General features: G+C 37.7%; 1 protein-coding gene across 1 annotated transcript; it reads left to right on the top strand.

Annotated features, from left to right (window-relative positions):
- The first annotated feature begins 493 nt into the window (after nucleotides 1–493).
- ppp3r1b (protein phosphatase 3 (formerly 2B), regulatory s1ubunit B, alpha isoform, b) lies at nucleotides 494–15,152 on the top strand. The gene is made up of 6 exons (XM_059554675.1): nucleotides 494–782; nucleotides 5,047–5,086; nucleotides 10,535–10,711; nucleotides 11,156–11,215; nucleotides 11,399–11,583; nucleotides 13,340–15,152. Exons 1-6 carry the CDS (start codon nucleotides 780–782, stop codon nucleotides 13,385–13,387), a joined length of 513 nt encoding a protein of 170 aa, XP_059410658.1. The 5' UTR covers nucleotides 494–779; the 3' UTR covers nucleotides 13,388–15,152.
- The last annotated feature ends 2,274 nt before the right edge of the window (nucleotides 15,153–17,426 follow it).

Here is a 17,426-nt window from a genome sequence, read left to right as displayed (position 1 = left end):
CAGTGTGTTGCAACTATTTTATACTTTTAATTTTATTTAGGAAAAGCCTTTTTTTATATACTAAAGCAGGCCTGACAATAAAAGCCCTTTAAGAACGATGAATCAATTAAATAAATAAAACAATTTTAAATGGGGAAAAATCATTATATATTAAATTGTTCATGTGAAACATTGCTAGAAAACTATATATTTATTCCAATCATATTTCCTACAAATTACAGGGACTGTTTTATAATTTTATTATCATAAATCAGATACTGCAGCATGAAGGCTATATCAAATTGGGCCAATATAAGCAAACTGAAATAACTTTAGAAGTAATAACGGGATGAAATAAATTCCAATCCATCCCCTCCTCTTCCCCTCCTCTTCACTAAAGTCAAATACCAGGTTTCTCTTTCAGACCCAAAATGCAAAATCATTTGATCAGCGGTAAAGATGCAAATACTCGACTGAGAGAGAAAATAAGGCAGAAATACCCGGATGTGCGGTTCTAATGCACCTCCCCCCTCCGCTCCGCTGAGTCTCCAGTCCCTCCCTCCTTTCCTCTCTTTCTCTCCCCAGCACCACTGACTCAACCCACTGCTTCTTCACCCTCCGCTGCGGACCTAACGTTACCGGCGGCACGGCGTTGTATCCGTCATCCGTCGACTGAGAGCCCGTGGAGAAGAAAATCCCTGCGACTCCCTCGCTCAGAAAAAATAACCGTCAACTACAGCAGCAGCGACCGTTCAGTTCCGCAAGACTCCGCACAAGGCGAAGACAAGCCCGGCGACAGAATGGTAAGGATCTTTTAACGCTAGCGTTTAGCAGATACTTCAGATACCGTCAATCGGGCGTTTTTACGCGCGTTTCTGGCGCCGCGACGGGCTGGAAATGCGCTCGCGGGGTCTTGATCAAAGCCGTTGTTGATTAAACAGCCATGGCTGTCAGTGTGGCCCACTGCTGCTAGCCTCTGTACGCAACGAACGGAGAAACACCGACGGAAAACACGGTGCTATCTTATAAATCCCGGTGTAAATACTGTATTTGAGCGAGCAGGGATCAAATGTAATGGCGCGGCGGTGAAAGAGAAACATTGTATGGCAGGCAGCTAACGTTAACGTCCACTTAATTGCTATCATCAGCAGTGTGGCTGATACAATGCAGAATATATGCATAATAAATGATAGAACTATAACATTTTGGAGCTGACACTGGTTGGAATGAGCACTTTGTTTAATCAGCTCAACCAATGAGAGAATCTCGGCCTGGATATGCGTCAAATGACCCTAAAAGAAGACACTCAATACACTCAATTCAAAGGATAGAAAAGTATGCATACTTGGGATACATAGCATTAAGTCCTCCAGGGGCTTCACAGACCTAGATTTAGCCTAGTCTACCAACACCATGTCTATATTGCATTTTAATTTCTATACAGTGTCTAAAGAGCCACTGTAGTGCCTTAGATTCAGGCTCAGACAAAATCAGGGGGTGTTTTTCAGCACTGATTTCGGGTGGAAAATTAGCAGAATAGATTTGAGCATGGTTACGTAGAGCTGAGAGTACCGTACTACCATAAAACTATTTAAAAATATAACAATAAAATGTTTCTTTGATGTTCAAAACGAGGACAAAAATATTGAGTATTGGTCAGAAGAGTGAAAGATTAACAGTTGTATTAGAAACTCTCACGGAGTAGTAATGACTAGTTTTCTCTAATTCAATTTAATGCAAAGGTTATGAAACGAAGTATACTGTTAGGAATGTACATGATCTTATTTAATGAAAATATAAAGAATGTATCATCTATAGCATGCATGTAGTAAATAGATTTTCATTTCATGCTAACTTTTGTCATGTGCCAAATACATAACCAAATGTTTTTAGATACGGGCCTGATATGCTGACAGTTTTCAGCCGACCTTTCCCTTGCCTCAGATGATCTTGATGTCTCTCTTAATAGATGTTTCTACTGAATGAGCTTCCCCATTGGATGTGATTGGGAGTGTTATTATGTCATAAAGAGTAGAAAGGAGCCCAATCGAACATTGCTACATTTGTATGACTGTTTCCTCCACCTCTAGTTTTGCTTTGAGGCGTCTTTCCTTGCCTGTCGACTCGCTCATTCTTGAGACCATATAACCAGATGAAGTAATCCTAAACCCTCAATCCACTTTAAGTTAATTTGCCGTCTCTCTACCACTAAAGTCAAAATAGCACAGGGCACTCAACCTTAGCTAACCCACTAGCTGTGGCAAAACACTGTCTGTCTGTAGAGCACTGAGCATTCAGACTAATTTTAGAGGGAGGGACATACTGAAGTGGCTATGTTTAATACAGTAAATTAGAGAAGTCGGAGTGACTTAAGTGACCTGTTTCGCATGAGTTTAATCTACTTCCACACACACTTATGTACACACAGCATGGATATACACCTAATTTACTATCTCTACTACATGGTTTATCAGTGTGCTTGAATTTTTATCTTAGAAGAATGCTAGAAAATGTCTCCTTTTATTTTATCGTCATGAAGTGGCCTCACAGGAACTCCACTCCTTAAAGCTCTGAAACGATTTAATAAATGTCTAATAGAGAGCTCTAGATATCCTGGAAGTTGCTCTAGAAACTTCTAGGCACAGTGATGTCCCAGTTTATCTGTCCTGCTCTCTACAGGTTGAGGCATGTTTGGTTTTCTCGCTGCAAGTCTTAACAGGTTTTCAGCACACAGCTCGATGAAGGCATCACCTCTCTTGCCGACTTGATTTTCTTAATTTTTTAATTTGATTTAAAAATGAAAACTTATGCTGTATTATTTTCTTTCCACCATGAAACCCCAAATAAGATGTTAATCACAATGTCCAAGATACTCTTTTTTCATTTTGCATGTTTACAAAGGATGTATTTATCTGATCAAAAAATAAAATAAAATACTATATTTAAAAAATTTATATTATTTTTAATGTAATTTATTCCTCTGTATTTTCAGCATCATTACTGCAGTCTTAAAGGGATACTCCACCCCAAAATGAAAATTTTGTAATTAATCACTTACTCCCATGTTGTTCCAAACCCGTAAAAGCTTAGTTCGTCTTCAGAACACAATTTTAAGATATTTTGGATGAAAACTGGGAGGCTTGAGACTGTCCCATAGACTGCCAAGTAAATAACAGTGTCCAGGTCCAGAAAAGCATCGTCAGACTCAAAATAGTCCATCTGCCATCAGTGGTTCAACCGTAATGTTATGAAGCGACGAGAATACTTTTGTACGCTAAAAAAAAAATAACGACTTTATTCAACTGAGACACAGAGGAGACTGTTGACAAAGGTATTGTTGAATAAAGCCGTTATTTTAGTTTTATTGGCATATAAAAGTATTCTCGTCGCTTCATAACGTTACGGTTGAACCACTGATGGCAGATGGACTATTCTGACGATGCTTTTCATACTTTTCTGGACCTTGACCATGTATTTTTTTTCTGGACCGTGTATTTTACTTGGCAGTCTATGGGACAGTCTCAAGCCCTTCAGTTTTCATTCAAAATATCTTAAATTGTGTTCCGAAGATGAATGAAGCTTTTACGAGTTTGAAATGACATGGGGTTGATTCATGACAAAACTTTCATTGTTTCAAGTGTCACACGATCCTTCAGAAATCATTCTAATATGCAAACAGTTGTAAACAGTTATGCTGCTTAATATTTTTGTGAAAACCGTGACACATTTTTTGGATTCTTTGATGAATGCAAAGTTCCTGCTCTATCAAGGCATATTCTCTTCTCTCTCAGTCTCCTGCTAATTCTGCGTGTCCCAGTGTGTGCCGAAACTGGATGGTGATGGTGTGGCCTGATTTCTTTCCTGGCTTATTGCAGTGTGTATTTCCACTTGAATGTATAACAAAGGAATGCCTGGGTGGTATGATTCTATTACGTGTCAGTCGCAAAAGATTTTGCAGTTTAGATTTTGCCATTTATATTGTGATCAAACATTTGCATGTTTACCAGTGGCATTAGTAATGAAAAAGGTATAGTAATGTGAAATAATTTGTCCCAAGAAGCATAACTGTTTTCAATATTGAAAATAATAAGAAATGTGTCTTGATCATCCAGTCAGCATATATAAATGATTTCTGAAGGATCACTGAAGACTGGATTAATGAGGCTGAAAATTCAACTTTGCATCACAGGAATAAATTACATTTTAAAATATATTTAAAAAGAAAACCATTATTAGAAATTGTAATAATATTTCACAGTATTCCTGTTTTTACTGTATTTTGGATCAAATAAAAGCAGCCTTGGTGAGCAGAAGAGACTTTCACAAACATTAAAACATTTATGCATTTAGCAGATGCTTTTTATCTAAAGCGCCTTACAGTGCATTTAGGCTATACATTTTTTTTACCATTATGTGTGTTCCCTGGGAATTGAACCCACAACCTTTTACACTGCTAACGTTATGCTCTACCACTGAGCCACAGGAACACTTAATGACCTCAAACATTGAGTCGGTATTGTATATATCAACATAAATCAGCCAGTAACCACACTTCACTCAAGATTCTGGTGAGTTAAATCAGTCGAATCATCAATTAAGGATGTTGCTGTTTCCTTTTCAGTATGATTGAAGATATGATCATTGACTGTAGTGTCTATGTGCTTTCACTTTTTACGTCTACAGTAGTACACAATAAAATCCAGGTTCATTCGGTGTATGTTCTCTGAGACTGATGGCCTCTTCCACAGCACTCCAAAATCTGATTAGCTAATGAACTAAGACACATAATTGTGATGAGCCTTTCACCTTGTGACTCTGGTGACAGCTGTATGTCATGAAGAGAGAACATACAAAGATTTACTAAATCGACTTTTACATTAGCGTAAATAGTATGCTTGATTAAAGTTTTTGAGTCATTGATTATGTAGTTAGAAGTGAAAATCACCCAGTCACCTCTCTTTGGATATTGTTGCTATGTCTGTCAGGCTTCACAGAACCTGTAGGATTCATCAATAACATTTTCTGTGCATTGTCATGCTGATTCAGACTCTTGTTCTCTATCTACAGGGAAATGAGGCGAGTTATCCCTTGGAGATGTGCTCACACTGTAAGTATTTCGGGGCTGTTGCTCAATTCATTCCTCAAATTGTGTTTTATGCTTTCTTAATTTAATCAGAGGTACTGATTACAACTCGCCATCTCTTTGCTGACGGCGCTGTTTCTCACACATGCAGAGAGAGAGAGCGAGCGTCTTACCACGTTGAATCGACACACTACATGTTAACTATATTCGTTGTTGTATTCTCCTGTCAAAATAATGGAGTTAATTTAGAATTATTCAGCTTTTTCGAAGAAGCAGAAGATGTGCCGGTCATGTATATATATTTTATTACTGTTAATGTTTTTTTTTTTTTTTTTTTTTTTACAGTTTAGTACTTTTTTTTTCTTCTTTTTTTTGTGACCCATAATTTTTTTATTTTTTACTTTAAATACCTTTAGGTATTTTTACACACTTTTTATTTGTGTAAATAGGTTAAATCTAGTCACAGTTTATGTTGGTTAAGCCAAATTCTGAGCTAGATTATTTTTGGCCGAGCACTGGGTCTTGTTCAACATCAACAAACATGTAATTATTGATCTAAGGATTATGTAGGCAAAGACACGGTTTGTACAGTGTTTACAGCTCATGTGATACTTATTGTTTTGTTTTTGTTTAGCGATTTTAATTTTAGTAATTTAACTTTAAATTTGAAATGATGCTTATCCACATCATATAAACAGGGATGACCTGTGGTTAGTCACTCACATGCAGCTCGTGCTGGGCGATCAGAGATTGTAGTCAGTCCAGTCCTTTAAACACCTGTTCGTGCTGCGCTGGAGAGCAAGACACGAGGCAGAGGGCATCCCCTGGATCAGTGGGGCTCTCCGGGTCTGGAGTAGGGCCAGCGCTAGTGCAACCAGACTAGACAGGGTGGCGTTCTGTGGACAGGAGGGCTATAAATGCCTCCAGCTGGTAAAGGTTAATCTCTGGGCTGCAGGAAGAGCCTGTTTATTTTTAGAGTTGGTGGGAGTGAGTAGAAGAACACGAAGTGATGGTCCGTTTTTAATAAGTTTAATATTTTTTATGTATTTTCTGCTCTACTTTAGACATTGTAAGTACTGACAAACACATTAGAGGACCTTTGACAACCCTTTTTCAATATAATAGTGCTGACCTGTGCTTGGCCGAAAAAACATTTATTTAAAGGCACAGTTCACACATAAATGAATATTCTGCCATTTCACAACATTGTGTTGTTCCAAACTAAGAGATCCACACTGTGTTGTTCCACACTGAAGAGGAAAAGCTATATTGTAGCTGTATTGTACTGCGAATAAGAGGACAACCCTCTTTTAAAGATCTGACGCCAGCTTGTCACTAACCTGACAAATTCAATGATCGGTTCTTCTTCATTCAACCCAGTAAAGATGAATGCAGTGGGAGGTTATAGGTCAAGGTGAAAGAACAATTGCATCATTAGGCAGCAGTAATTAATTTTCCAGGATTGTAACAGGGTGATATCAAGTGTGCTGCTGTGAAACTGAGCCACCTGTTGGTCAGATGGGTGCTTGGCAACCACAGAACATCATAAGGCCTCTCCAATAGACAGTGGTAACAGGACACAATCGTGACATCTTCCAAAATCATTTTTTTCCATGAAATGCATCTGGCAAAGGCAAACACAGACTGTTTATGTGAAATGCAAGAGATAAATTGGCCACCAGGTTTAGGTCGTCCTGTATAATTTTTTTTTAAAAGACTTATGCCGCGTTTCCACCGCAGGAACTTTACCCAGGAACTAGGGACTTTGGCCTGGTACTCGGTGTGTTTCCACCGCAGGAACCAGGAACTAAATAAAGTTCCGGGTAAAAAAATGCCCCTCAGAAAGTCCCTGCTGGCGAGGTGGTACTTTTTCAAAGTTTCGGAACTTTCGGGGGCGGGACTTGAGCGCTAAACATCCTGATTGGTTGAGTTCACGCAGCATTGTTTGGGTTCAACCACCATTTATTCGGATCATTTTCAAAATATTACTGTTATTGTGTCATGAAATGTAATTTTAAAAGTATTTCAGGCGAGAATGTAGTTGTTTAAAACTCAAATCTGTGGTTTATTTATAAAGACAGCGGCTATTTAAAAATGTGTTTCGCCGATCTCAGAGACGGTCAGCTCCACGCAACCAGCGGGAGCTCAGTGATCATCTATCCGCCGAGAGCAGCCTCTCCTCGGCTAGACCTTCTGATGTGTGTGCTCTGATGTCTCTTTAGTGGTTAAACATAAAATATAATTCTTTTTGGGTAAATCTAACAGGTTATCTTTGGTCTGTATTAAATTTATCTATATGTTAAAATGAAAATAAAAAAGGCAAATTTATATAATATTTTGTTTCAGTGTAATGGCTGTATATACACATATCCCTGAACTAAGTACATTTCTGCAGATGTTATTATGTTTAAATGAAAACGAAAGGAGGCAGTGGTATTTGATATCCTATTTCGTTTTATTGTAAATATACAGTGAGGAAAATTGCAGTAGCCATGGTCAGCTGACTGAAGTTATCAAGTACGCTGCTGTTTGCAGATTTACTGGATTTGCGTCGTCACGGACATCACACTCCTGAGTCGAATGCACAAAGTCTGAACTACCGAGGATGCACGTCCAAAATCAGCGTACTTTGTATTGAGAAACGCGCGCAGACCTACGTCACCAGTCTGTTTGCCTAATCTTCCCGGTACTTTACACCGCGGTGGAAACACAGAAAGCAACAGGTCTGGGGGAAAAAAAGTTCCTGGTACAAATGTTCCGGGTAATTTCGGTGGAAAAGCGGCATTATTAATTATACAGGCCAGTGTAGAGGTGCCAAGGACCGAAAAGGGGGAGAGAGAGGGGAGTGAGATCGGGAAAGTAACCTATTACATTTACCAAGTAACCATCCCAACACGGGTAAGGACTTAAATTAATTCTTCAGTTAAAACTATTATTTGAGCTGTCAGACTGTCATCATTTTTACAGGTTTTTTTATTATAATTATGTTTTTCACACTAGAAGCATGCTAATACATTGTTTATTTTACTATTGTGGCTTTACTATTGATAGAATAGCATTAAAAATCTTATTTTTCAGGCTAGACTTGCCAATGTGTATGTGAGTTTAGAAACACTGACTATTTCTATTGCAGCTGTGGTGATGCAATGACTTTATCATTTAGCAATTGCCTCTTTTATTGAGAAGGAGGGGCTATTCTGCCTTATTGCACATTGCACTTTCTTAAATGAGTGCCTTGTCTTTGAAAGTCTTTGGTGCTAATCAACATTACACCACATGCTGTCAGTTGAGCTTAACTTGTACCGAGCTTAACATGCACAGAATATTCCTTTAAACTGGTTTTGAATTCACCTGATCCCAAACAGATGCATTATTTAAAGGGCTTTTACATAAGACATGTTCTTATGTTTAAAAACATTTAGAAAAAACAGAATATACTGTCATTAGAGTGAAATGCTTATCACTACAAAACGGCGGTACAAATGATGTTGCAGAATTTTACACATTTTTCTAAACCATCATGCACTGATGGGCACATACGCCGCTGCTCTTCCTTGCTACTTGTTGCTAGGGGGCTTTTCTGAGAGGGCTTTATTAGCCATTACAGCAGGTGTGTGTGAGAGACCATTGAGGATCAGCCTGACTGCTATAAATATTTCCCTCTGTCTCTCCCATCTCAACATTGTTTGAATACTGTGGCTCAGTGATGCAACTGCCCCTGCTGATGCCCAATGGGTCGCAATGAATAGCATGAAAATCTGAGCTTCTTCTTTTACCTTGAAGGCACTTTTAGGTAATGTAAATAACACTGTCAGTATGTGGACTGAGACACTGGCATGCTTTGTTCTGATGTATCGGTAAACGACAGTGTAATAAAGTCACTTGGTTTAATGACACACATTTGCACTAGCTGTATCAGGTTTAATCCATGGCATATTAATAGATATGAAGAATAAGCGGTTACATCATCTGCTTTAGGGTAATCTGGGAAGTGTCCACGAACTCAAAATAGTACAGCGGAAATTAACATATGTCTCTTTACTTCTCTTTTATCTCAGAGAATAGTTTGGATGTACAGCAGCAGTAAGGTAGAGCTCATTTTTCATCTGCTTGCTTTTCATTCAGACAACTATTTTTTGGAGCCAAGTCGACTTGAGTATTATGTTATTGTACTTAAATTGCACTTAAATATTTTAAAGAACTTAAATTGTCGCCCTGAGATGCAGATATTCACTTTTTTTCTGAATTTCTGAGGATGCAATACCTCATTTATCTGTTGTATCAGGGACATTTATTTATTTAAATTATTTCACTTTAAATTGTTTTTATTTAAAATGGCTGAAAACGTCCAATGTTTTATTTTATCTGTTTGTTCATGTAAAGAAATATAAATTATAACTAAATGAAAACTAATTCTGTGGGATACTTCCATTTGGTGATTGGAAAATATTAACTCAATTGTACTCACTTCAAAATCTAACATGCCAGATGTTTCACACATTTAATATTTTCTAAGCTTTTTTTGTTTTTGTTTGAACCGCATATAAAATTCAAATGAGAAATCTTTTATTATTATATTAAATATACTTTTGGCCACGACTGTACAATGGCACATGTGCACTTTCTTGGCACACAAATTATTCACGTAGCTTTAAAAAAATTGAGGTTGAATCACTGATGTCACAAGGACTATTTTAACAATGTCCTTACTACATTTCTGGGTCTTGTACGTGTCAGTTGTATTGCTGTCTATAGAGGTTCAGAAAGCTTTCGGATTTCATCGGAAATACCTTAATTTGAGTTCCAAAGATGAACAAAGGTCTTAAGGCTTTGGAACGACATCATTTTTGGGTGAACTAACCCTTTATAAATGGTACACCTGACCTCTATATTCATATCAGCATTTTAATAGTTTTTTCCCATTAGTTGAGCAGAGTGAGTTCTCTGACATCAAGGGATTAAAGAGTTATACAGGTTGAGAATCACTGCTCTCTGCCATATTGTGATTTGGATTTTTTATTCGAGTAACTGCACAGTGCTAACAGCAAACAGCCTGGCAGCCGATTTCTGGAGGTGTGTACCACGGTGCTGTGTGAATGACATTAGGCCATTTAGCAATCCACACAGCACAGCAGCGAGCTGTAGTTGAACGGCAGTCCTCTGAGAGACGACCATGACTGCCAGACAGGAGAAACTGAGTAAGGTCTATTCTGGGATGGGTTCTGGCTTTCTGATGGCAGCCAAAGATGAATAGAAGTGAGTGTAAGAGCCCTGGATGTGGAATATTGCATCCCTGTGTGTGTGTGTGTGTGTGTGTGTGTATGTGAGTGCTTTAAAACAATCTTTGATGTCATATTAGATTGACGTTTTGAAGATCAAAGGAAAATCAAAGAGATAAGAAAGGGATGCATATTTGTGTTGAAATGACTTGTTCTCACTGTTTTCTTCATCTCTCTTTCTCTCTATTTTCAGTTGACGCTGATGAGATTAAAAGACTAGGGAAGCGGTTTAAGAAACTCGACCTGGATAACTCGGGTTCTCTCAGCGTGGAGGAGTTCATGTCTCTACCAGAGTTGCAGCAGAACCCACTGGTCCAGCGAGTCATCGATATATTCGACACAGACGGAAATGGAGAAGTGGACTTTAAAGGTTTATTTCTGTTTATTCCAGTTGATGTGTAGTATTTGTTGCTTATGGGTTTATGCTAATCGTCATGATGTTGATTTCATTACAGAGTGTACTGAATTCCAATTGTTCTTTTTTGCATGCTGATTGTGATTGGTCTTGTGTTCCTTGCATATTTTTAAGCATTCATAACTGCCCAATCAAAGGCCTAAAATCTGTTCCTTTCCCGTCTTTTGGAAGAACTAATATTTCCTATAGGAAATGTAATATTATGTGTATTCAGATCTCAGTTGAAGTTGTTGCATTTCAGTCCAGTCCAGTGCTTTTTTTTCTTTGTGAAAGTGCCAGATTTACCGGAGCTCTGATGAACTTGATGATTTTAGATGCATTAACATAACTTGGTCCAGTTAAAGGTAGAGAGGGTAGAATATTTTCTTACCCTCCCATTTACTGTCCTTTATCTTGCAGAGTTCATTGAAGGCGTCTCTCAGTTCAGTGTCAAGGGTGACAAGGAGCAGAAGCTCCGCTGTGAGTCTCTTTCCATCTTGAATTTTACCAACACTTTCCTCTAGTTAAGTTTAAGTGTTTAGTACACTTACGTTCATCAAATGTTGATCCAAACCAAGATAAAACAAAAAACCCTCATAAAACTAGTCTGTATTGTGCTGGAGCAAAGCATTTTATTATGTTTTTTATTCTCTGTTTCTGCAGTTGCGTTCAGGATTTATGACATGGATAAGGATGGCTACATATCCAACGGTGAGCTGTTCCAGGTGCTGAAGATGATGGTAGGGAATAACCTGAAGGACACCCAGCTGCAGCAGATCGTCGACAAAACCATCATCAACGCAGACAAGGACGGGGACGGGAGGATATCTTTCGAGGAGTTCTGTGCTGTGAGTCATTTAATTTTGAGACACATAGAAATTTGATACGCATGGTAAATAAGGAAGAAAAAGGGCTAAGAAAAAGTATAAAGAATATGTAATAGTGTGCATATTTAGCATAATCCTGCTTTCTAGAAGCTGTTTTGACAGCTTTCCCTAGATTAGCTGTTGTAGCTGATATATGTGACCCTGGAGCACAAAACCAGTCTTAAATTGCTGTGGTATATTTTTAACAATACCCCAAAAAAATATTGTATTAGTCAAAAATCATTAGGATATTGAGATGTTTTGTAAATTTCATAATGTAAATATATCAAAACTTTTGATTAGTAATATGCATTGCCAAGAACTTCATTTGGGCAACTTTAAAAGTTATTTTTCACTATTTTGATTTTTTTGCACCCTCAGATTCCAGATTTTCAAATAGTTGTCCCATCCTAATAAAGCTTATTGATTTAGCTTTCAGATGATGTATAAATCTTAATTTTGAAAAATTTTCTCTTGAGGCCCAGGGTCACACACGTGTATATATAAGGAATAATTGATGACCTGCCATTGAATTATTAGAAAACGTGGCCATTACACCTCAGGTGTGCATTATTTTTCTAATAATTTAATGGTCCGGATGCAATTATTCCGCTTATACTACGGTTACCACACCTCAAGACATCGATCCAATGATTTATTTAAAGGTTATTTGTCCGGTTTTTGTACTTAAATCGCTATTGTGATTAGGACTATTTCTTCCGCATCTCATCCAATGCCTCTTTTGCTAGTACCAAAATGTCATTTTAAAGCTGGTAATGGAGGCTTGGGCCGTTGATAGCATTCTAATACAGTTATTAATTAAGTTATTAGAAAGAGAGCGAAAGAGACAAGAGACACACACACACACACACAGAGAGAGAGAGAGAGAGAGAGAGCTTGTGTGAATTAGGCTAACGTACCTCTGTGCGTCTCTAAACAGCGCTGTCTCCTCGATAATGAGAAATGTCACGTGTGTTCTTTAAGTTGCTACATTATATGTCTAACTGATAAAATTGTCAGGGCAGCGCTCACAACACCTTTTTGTCTAAACTGTGTGACCATTTTTACTGTTAACTATGTGAAGTGATATGAACTGTAATGCAGTCAAGAGAGCTGCCTGAAACTATGTTCGCCGTGCGTTTACCAGAAAATAATTGCACAACTCAGAAAGTTTGTCAACCAATCAGATTCAAACATTCAGCGGCCCCATAGTATAAATATATCACAAATCTAACACAAGTTATTTATTATTACTGGTTTCAGAGTGTTTTCCCCCAAAAGTTTATTATCAAAATTATTTACTTATTAATTATTTATTATTACTTGACTCTCCTGTAGTTATATAGTGTACTAAGACCAGTGGAAAATGAAAAGTTGTGATTTTCTAGGCCGAAATTATTAGAAACTATACTTCAATTCTGCCTTAATAATCAAGGAACTGTGCTGCGTAACATGGCCACAGCAGGCGCAGTGATATCACACAGTCCCTGAAAATAGTTCCCAGCAACTGCTATTGCTGCAACTACACAGACTAGCTGGGGAGTGTTTTCAGGCACTACGTGATATTCACTGCACCAGCTGCGCCTACAGCTGACTAGTTATTGAGATTTGTGGTATGTTTTAGCTGTGTGCTATAAGAGTTTGCACAGTAACAAACTGTGGGTCATTGAGTTCTAACACTTTTTTTTTTTTTTCTGGTTGTGAAATGCACTGACATTATTTCCCTTCTCCTCTGCAGGTGGTTGGTGGCTTAGACATTCACAAAAAGATGGTGGTGGATGTGTGAAGAGACAGAGAAGGCCCTTCACTGAACACCCTCTTTTTTCACTTCTCCATTTCTGAGAATCAGCTCCAGATGTTCCGCTAACACGCTCTCTCTTTCTCTCTCTCTGTCTGTCGCTCTTTCTCTCTTTCAATGGAAGTATTTCTCTGAATGATGCCTCTGTTACCCGTCTGTACTACCTGAGCCTTGTGACGCCTGCCATCCTAAGTGTTATAGAGCATGAGATTCTTCTGTCCACGTTCTCGGGTATTTAAGGACAGTCAGAGAGACGAGTTCTCTGTCGATTACCGAGCGACTCAGTGTGATGGAGACTGAGAGAAGTGTGTGTGTGTGTGTGTGTGTGTACGCTCTTTATTTTTCTTTTTGAAGGGGGGATTTTTTGTATTCATTTTAGTCCTGTCTTTTTTTAAAGATAATCTAGGTCTACAGGGAATGTGTGTATGTGAGCGATATATATGTATTGACACTTGATTTCAGTGCAACACCCTTCAAGCATGAAGTGCCAATCGAAACATATACGCGGGATTTAACAATAGCTGAATATTGAAACCGCTATCTGATGTTCTTCATGTCATAGGGAGATTAAAAAAAGTCATTAAGTTTTGTTGTTTCCACCTCTTTAAAGCAAATATCTGCTTCAGATCTCACGCAAAATACAAATCCGATTTGAGTTTTCTACAGAGAATGTGTGTGTGTAAAGTGTGCTGTGTTAATATTGTCAGGGAGTTCATCTACCGTCTTGCTTTCTGGTATACAGTAGACTAGAATAAAAAGCAAATATATTTGAAGTTATGCACATATGGTTTACGTTTGAGTAAAGTTGAGTATGGTTTACTTTTAAGACTGGTGTTTTATCGCAGTGGTCGTGTGGGGAGGAACGATCAGATCACACCACATCTTACTGTAGGATGGAAGTGCCATCAGTAAAATTTCTGGACTTTTTTGTGTGTGTATTCTGGATTTATTACCATTATAACACAGCAAAGGAGTAATTTTGATTTACCTCTTGACATTGTAGAATACAGTGCATATTGTGGCAAACCGAATCCACAATAACACTTGATTTGAATGTTTGTTTGTGGAAATATAAGGTTATTTTCTTCCCAACTTGACTGCAGGCAGCATTTTAAAGACCTTAATAGCTCCTATTTTTATATTAGGGACTTAAGGACAGATGTGTTTGGGTTTTTCTAAGCTTTAATCGAGTTGGCTCGCAGCATGTTACTGAGAGGGATCGTCGAAGTAGGCAAAACCAGATCTGACTGACTGATTGATCAGTTTCTCTTTTCCTTCGTCGTTTCAAGGATTGATCCGTGGGATTTGCGTGTTAAGAATGGAGAGACCAAACCAGAAGCTTTCAACGTGGATGAATAAACTCGAAACGGTCGGCCACTCCGCTATTTTGCTTTAAATGTGATTCTCCCGCGCAAATCGGCGTTTTCGCGCCAGCGGCTGCACGGTGATGACACTTAAACATGTCTTTCCCGGCGAAGACCGTCGAGGTATTGTTGTTCTCGCATGATACGGGAAGGTTTCTCTTATTTTTCTTTTTTTCTTTCTTTCTGTTGTGCATGTAGATCTGACTCTTGGGGGGATTCTCTTGTTTACAAATGAATCGTACTATTGAGACATTATAATCTGAATGACAGTTACATATAAATATATGGACGTTGCCAAACTTTTGGTTAATGTTTAAATATGGGAATGATTTTAAAGCGAGTTTCTTCACTACATTTATCCATAAATAATATTATTATGAAAATTAAAAGAAGATGTGTGAGTTATTCTGGATTTCTGTCAGTCACACCCAGCTAATTTTTTCCTCTTAAAAAAAAGAGGGAGTTGTTTTCTTTTTCTTCTTTTCCGTTCCTGGTTTGGTTGAGTTGTTTTGTACAGAATGTGTGTCGGTTGTGTTTTGTATTACTTTAGCTGGGGGTCAGACAGCCGTCTGTATAACTTTCGATGGGAGATCCATGGGTTTTTTTGGACAAAGGAAACATACAAGTGAATGAAAACGTTTCGCTTTTAGGTTTAACTTTTTGTTTCTTTCTTCATTTCTCTGCATGCTGCGTCATATGCTGTGGGAACCATTGAAATGTCATTCATGAAAATGAGAATTAAATATTTGAGACTTGTACAACTGGATTCTGTTTATTTCTATTGCACTGCAATTTCGAAAAGCAGTCTTCATCATTAATTCCTCGATATACGGGATATAAGACTCACAGTTTTTAAATTGTCATATTTGATTTGCCATAAATTCGTAGTCTTGCGTAGGTTTGTCTTGCTGTTAAAATATTAAATATCAACATTAACTTTGTTTTGAATTCTGTTACATTGCATCTCATTTCTAAACGTTTTCACTTAGGATACAGGGTGAATTTAAAAGTCATACATCTGTTATATTAACAGTTTGCCACTAGGTGTCAGTAACACACTACCAATGAACGACGAACTATTGAGTCAAAGACGCAGTCAAAGGGCGAAACCCAGTGTTGTGGGAAGGTTAGTCTAAAAAATTAATAAAGCTTAAATAATCGTTCTGTATATAATAGTTTTTTTTTTTAAGAACTTATTGTAACGTTCTGAGAAGTTTAGATATTGGTCACAGAAAGGAACCTACAATGGGCCTAATCAGGCTTGCATCATATTTATTGTAATACAGCCTGATAATATTCGACAGGAATGTAAATGAGTCTTTGAGGGATAAAGGTGCGTTTAATGGACTGTACTGATGTTTAGCAGTCCTGGCTACCAACTGATTACATGTCATCTGGATTACTTAATTAGACTTGTAAGTTATTTAGCCTTCTTATAAATTAGATATTGCATTTCAAAACACTCATTCAAACTACAGTTACTTTTATATTGATTACCTGTTTACATATTCAGAGGATTTATTGATTTTTGAATATTCCTTTCTGAAATAGCCTACACTTGTAAACAGCCAGAAAGTCCCAGAGGCCAGTCTTCAGTCAGTTGGCTGAAAAACTGCAGGTCACACATCATTTGACTATTGGATTTACAAAAAACAATTCAATTTAAAGAAGTGTTTTCTCAACATTTCAAAATTGTATCAATTACTGACGAACACAATCATTTTTATTTGAATTATCACTCATTGGGTTATTTAATGTGTCTGCTTTTGTCTATTGGTTGAATATAGTTAAATGGTTAAAAGTCACATGATATGTGAGAAACCAACTGGTTTTTTTTTTACTGCAGTAACCTCACTGCAGTTTCTTCACAAACGCCACTTTGGGAAAACTTTGATATGATGGAATTTATTTTCTTTATATTTCTTAACAATAGGGTAAACGATCATCCCATTCAAATCAATGTGATAAATTAGATTAAAAAAGCAAACTATAAGTAATCTGATTACATCATTTAAGATATGCAATGTAACGTAACTGTACAATTTTTGTCTTGTAATTTGAAATCAGTAACAGACTTGTTTTCAACTGCTTTTAATTCAATATGGTGTCTAACCTGATTAAGGTCTATCCCATTTAGACTTTAACAGGCAGAAAGTACAAGTTTCCAAAGCATCGTTTACTAAATGGAAATAGTATTAGTGTACCTTTCAAAAGAAGAGTTATCTCAGTAGTAAAACACGTCCTCCTGGTGAAAAAATCTAATTAAATCAGCCTAAACTAGTTTGTTAGCCCCAGCTTGGTCAAATCAAAGGGTAAATTTACAACAGACAAATTTTCCAACACGTCATTTTTGCCCCCCTTGCAGAAACCAAGACCAGCCGTATCAGTCAGCATCAGGTGAAGCACAACAGACAAATTAGAACATCTATCAATTACATCTACACACACACACACTGCTATTTCCCACACACATGCAGAGACACCAGAGGACATTGATCCACTTCCAGAATCTGTGCCCCGGTAGGACAATAGTCTTGGCCTCGCAGGTTGGCTTTTCTCAGGCCCAGTGTCTGGGACAGAGAGCTATATTTTGTATCGGTGTCCGTACTGATTGGGAAGGAGAATAATTGATGAAAGTGAGAGAATCGGAGTAAAGCAGAGAA

This window comes from Carassius carassius, chromosome 7, assembly GCF_963082965.1.
Source record: "Carassius carassius chromosome 7, fCarCar2.1, whole genome shotgun sequence".
Classification (NCBI taxonomy): domain Eukaryota; kingdom Metazoa; phylum Chordata; class Actinopteri; order Cypriniformes; family Cyprinidae; genus Carassius; species Carassius carassius.
Note: the sequence above shows the minus strand (reverse complement) of the source record. Positions and strands in the feature narration are given on the sequence as shown.

Excerpts from the sequence above, each read along its gene's own strand:
- ppp3r1b (XM_059554675.1), top strand. Across the intron at positions 10,712-11,155 it reads TGGAGAAGTGGACTTTAAAG|AGTTCATTGAAGGCGTCTCT; the intron begins GTTTATTTCTGT and ends TTTATCTTGCAG. Across the intron at positions 11,584-13,339 it reads CTTTCGAGGAGTTCTGTGCT|GTGGTTGGTGGCTTAGACAT; the intron begins GTGAGTCATTTA and ends TCTCCTCTGCAG.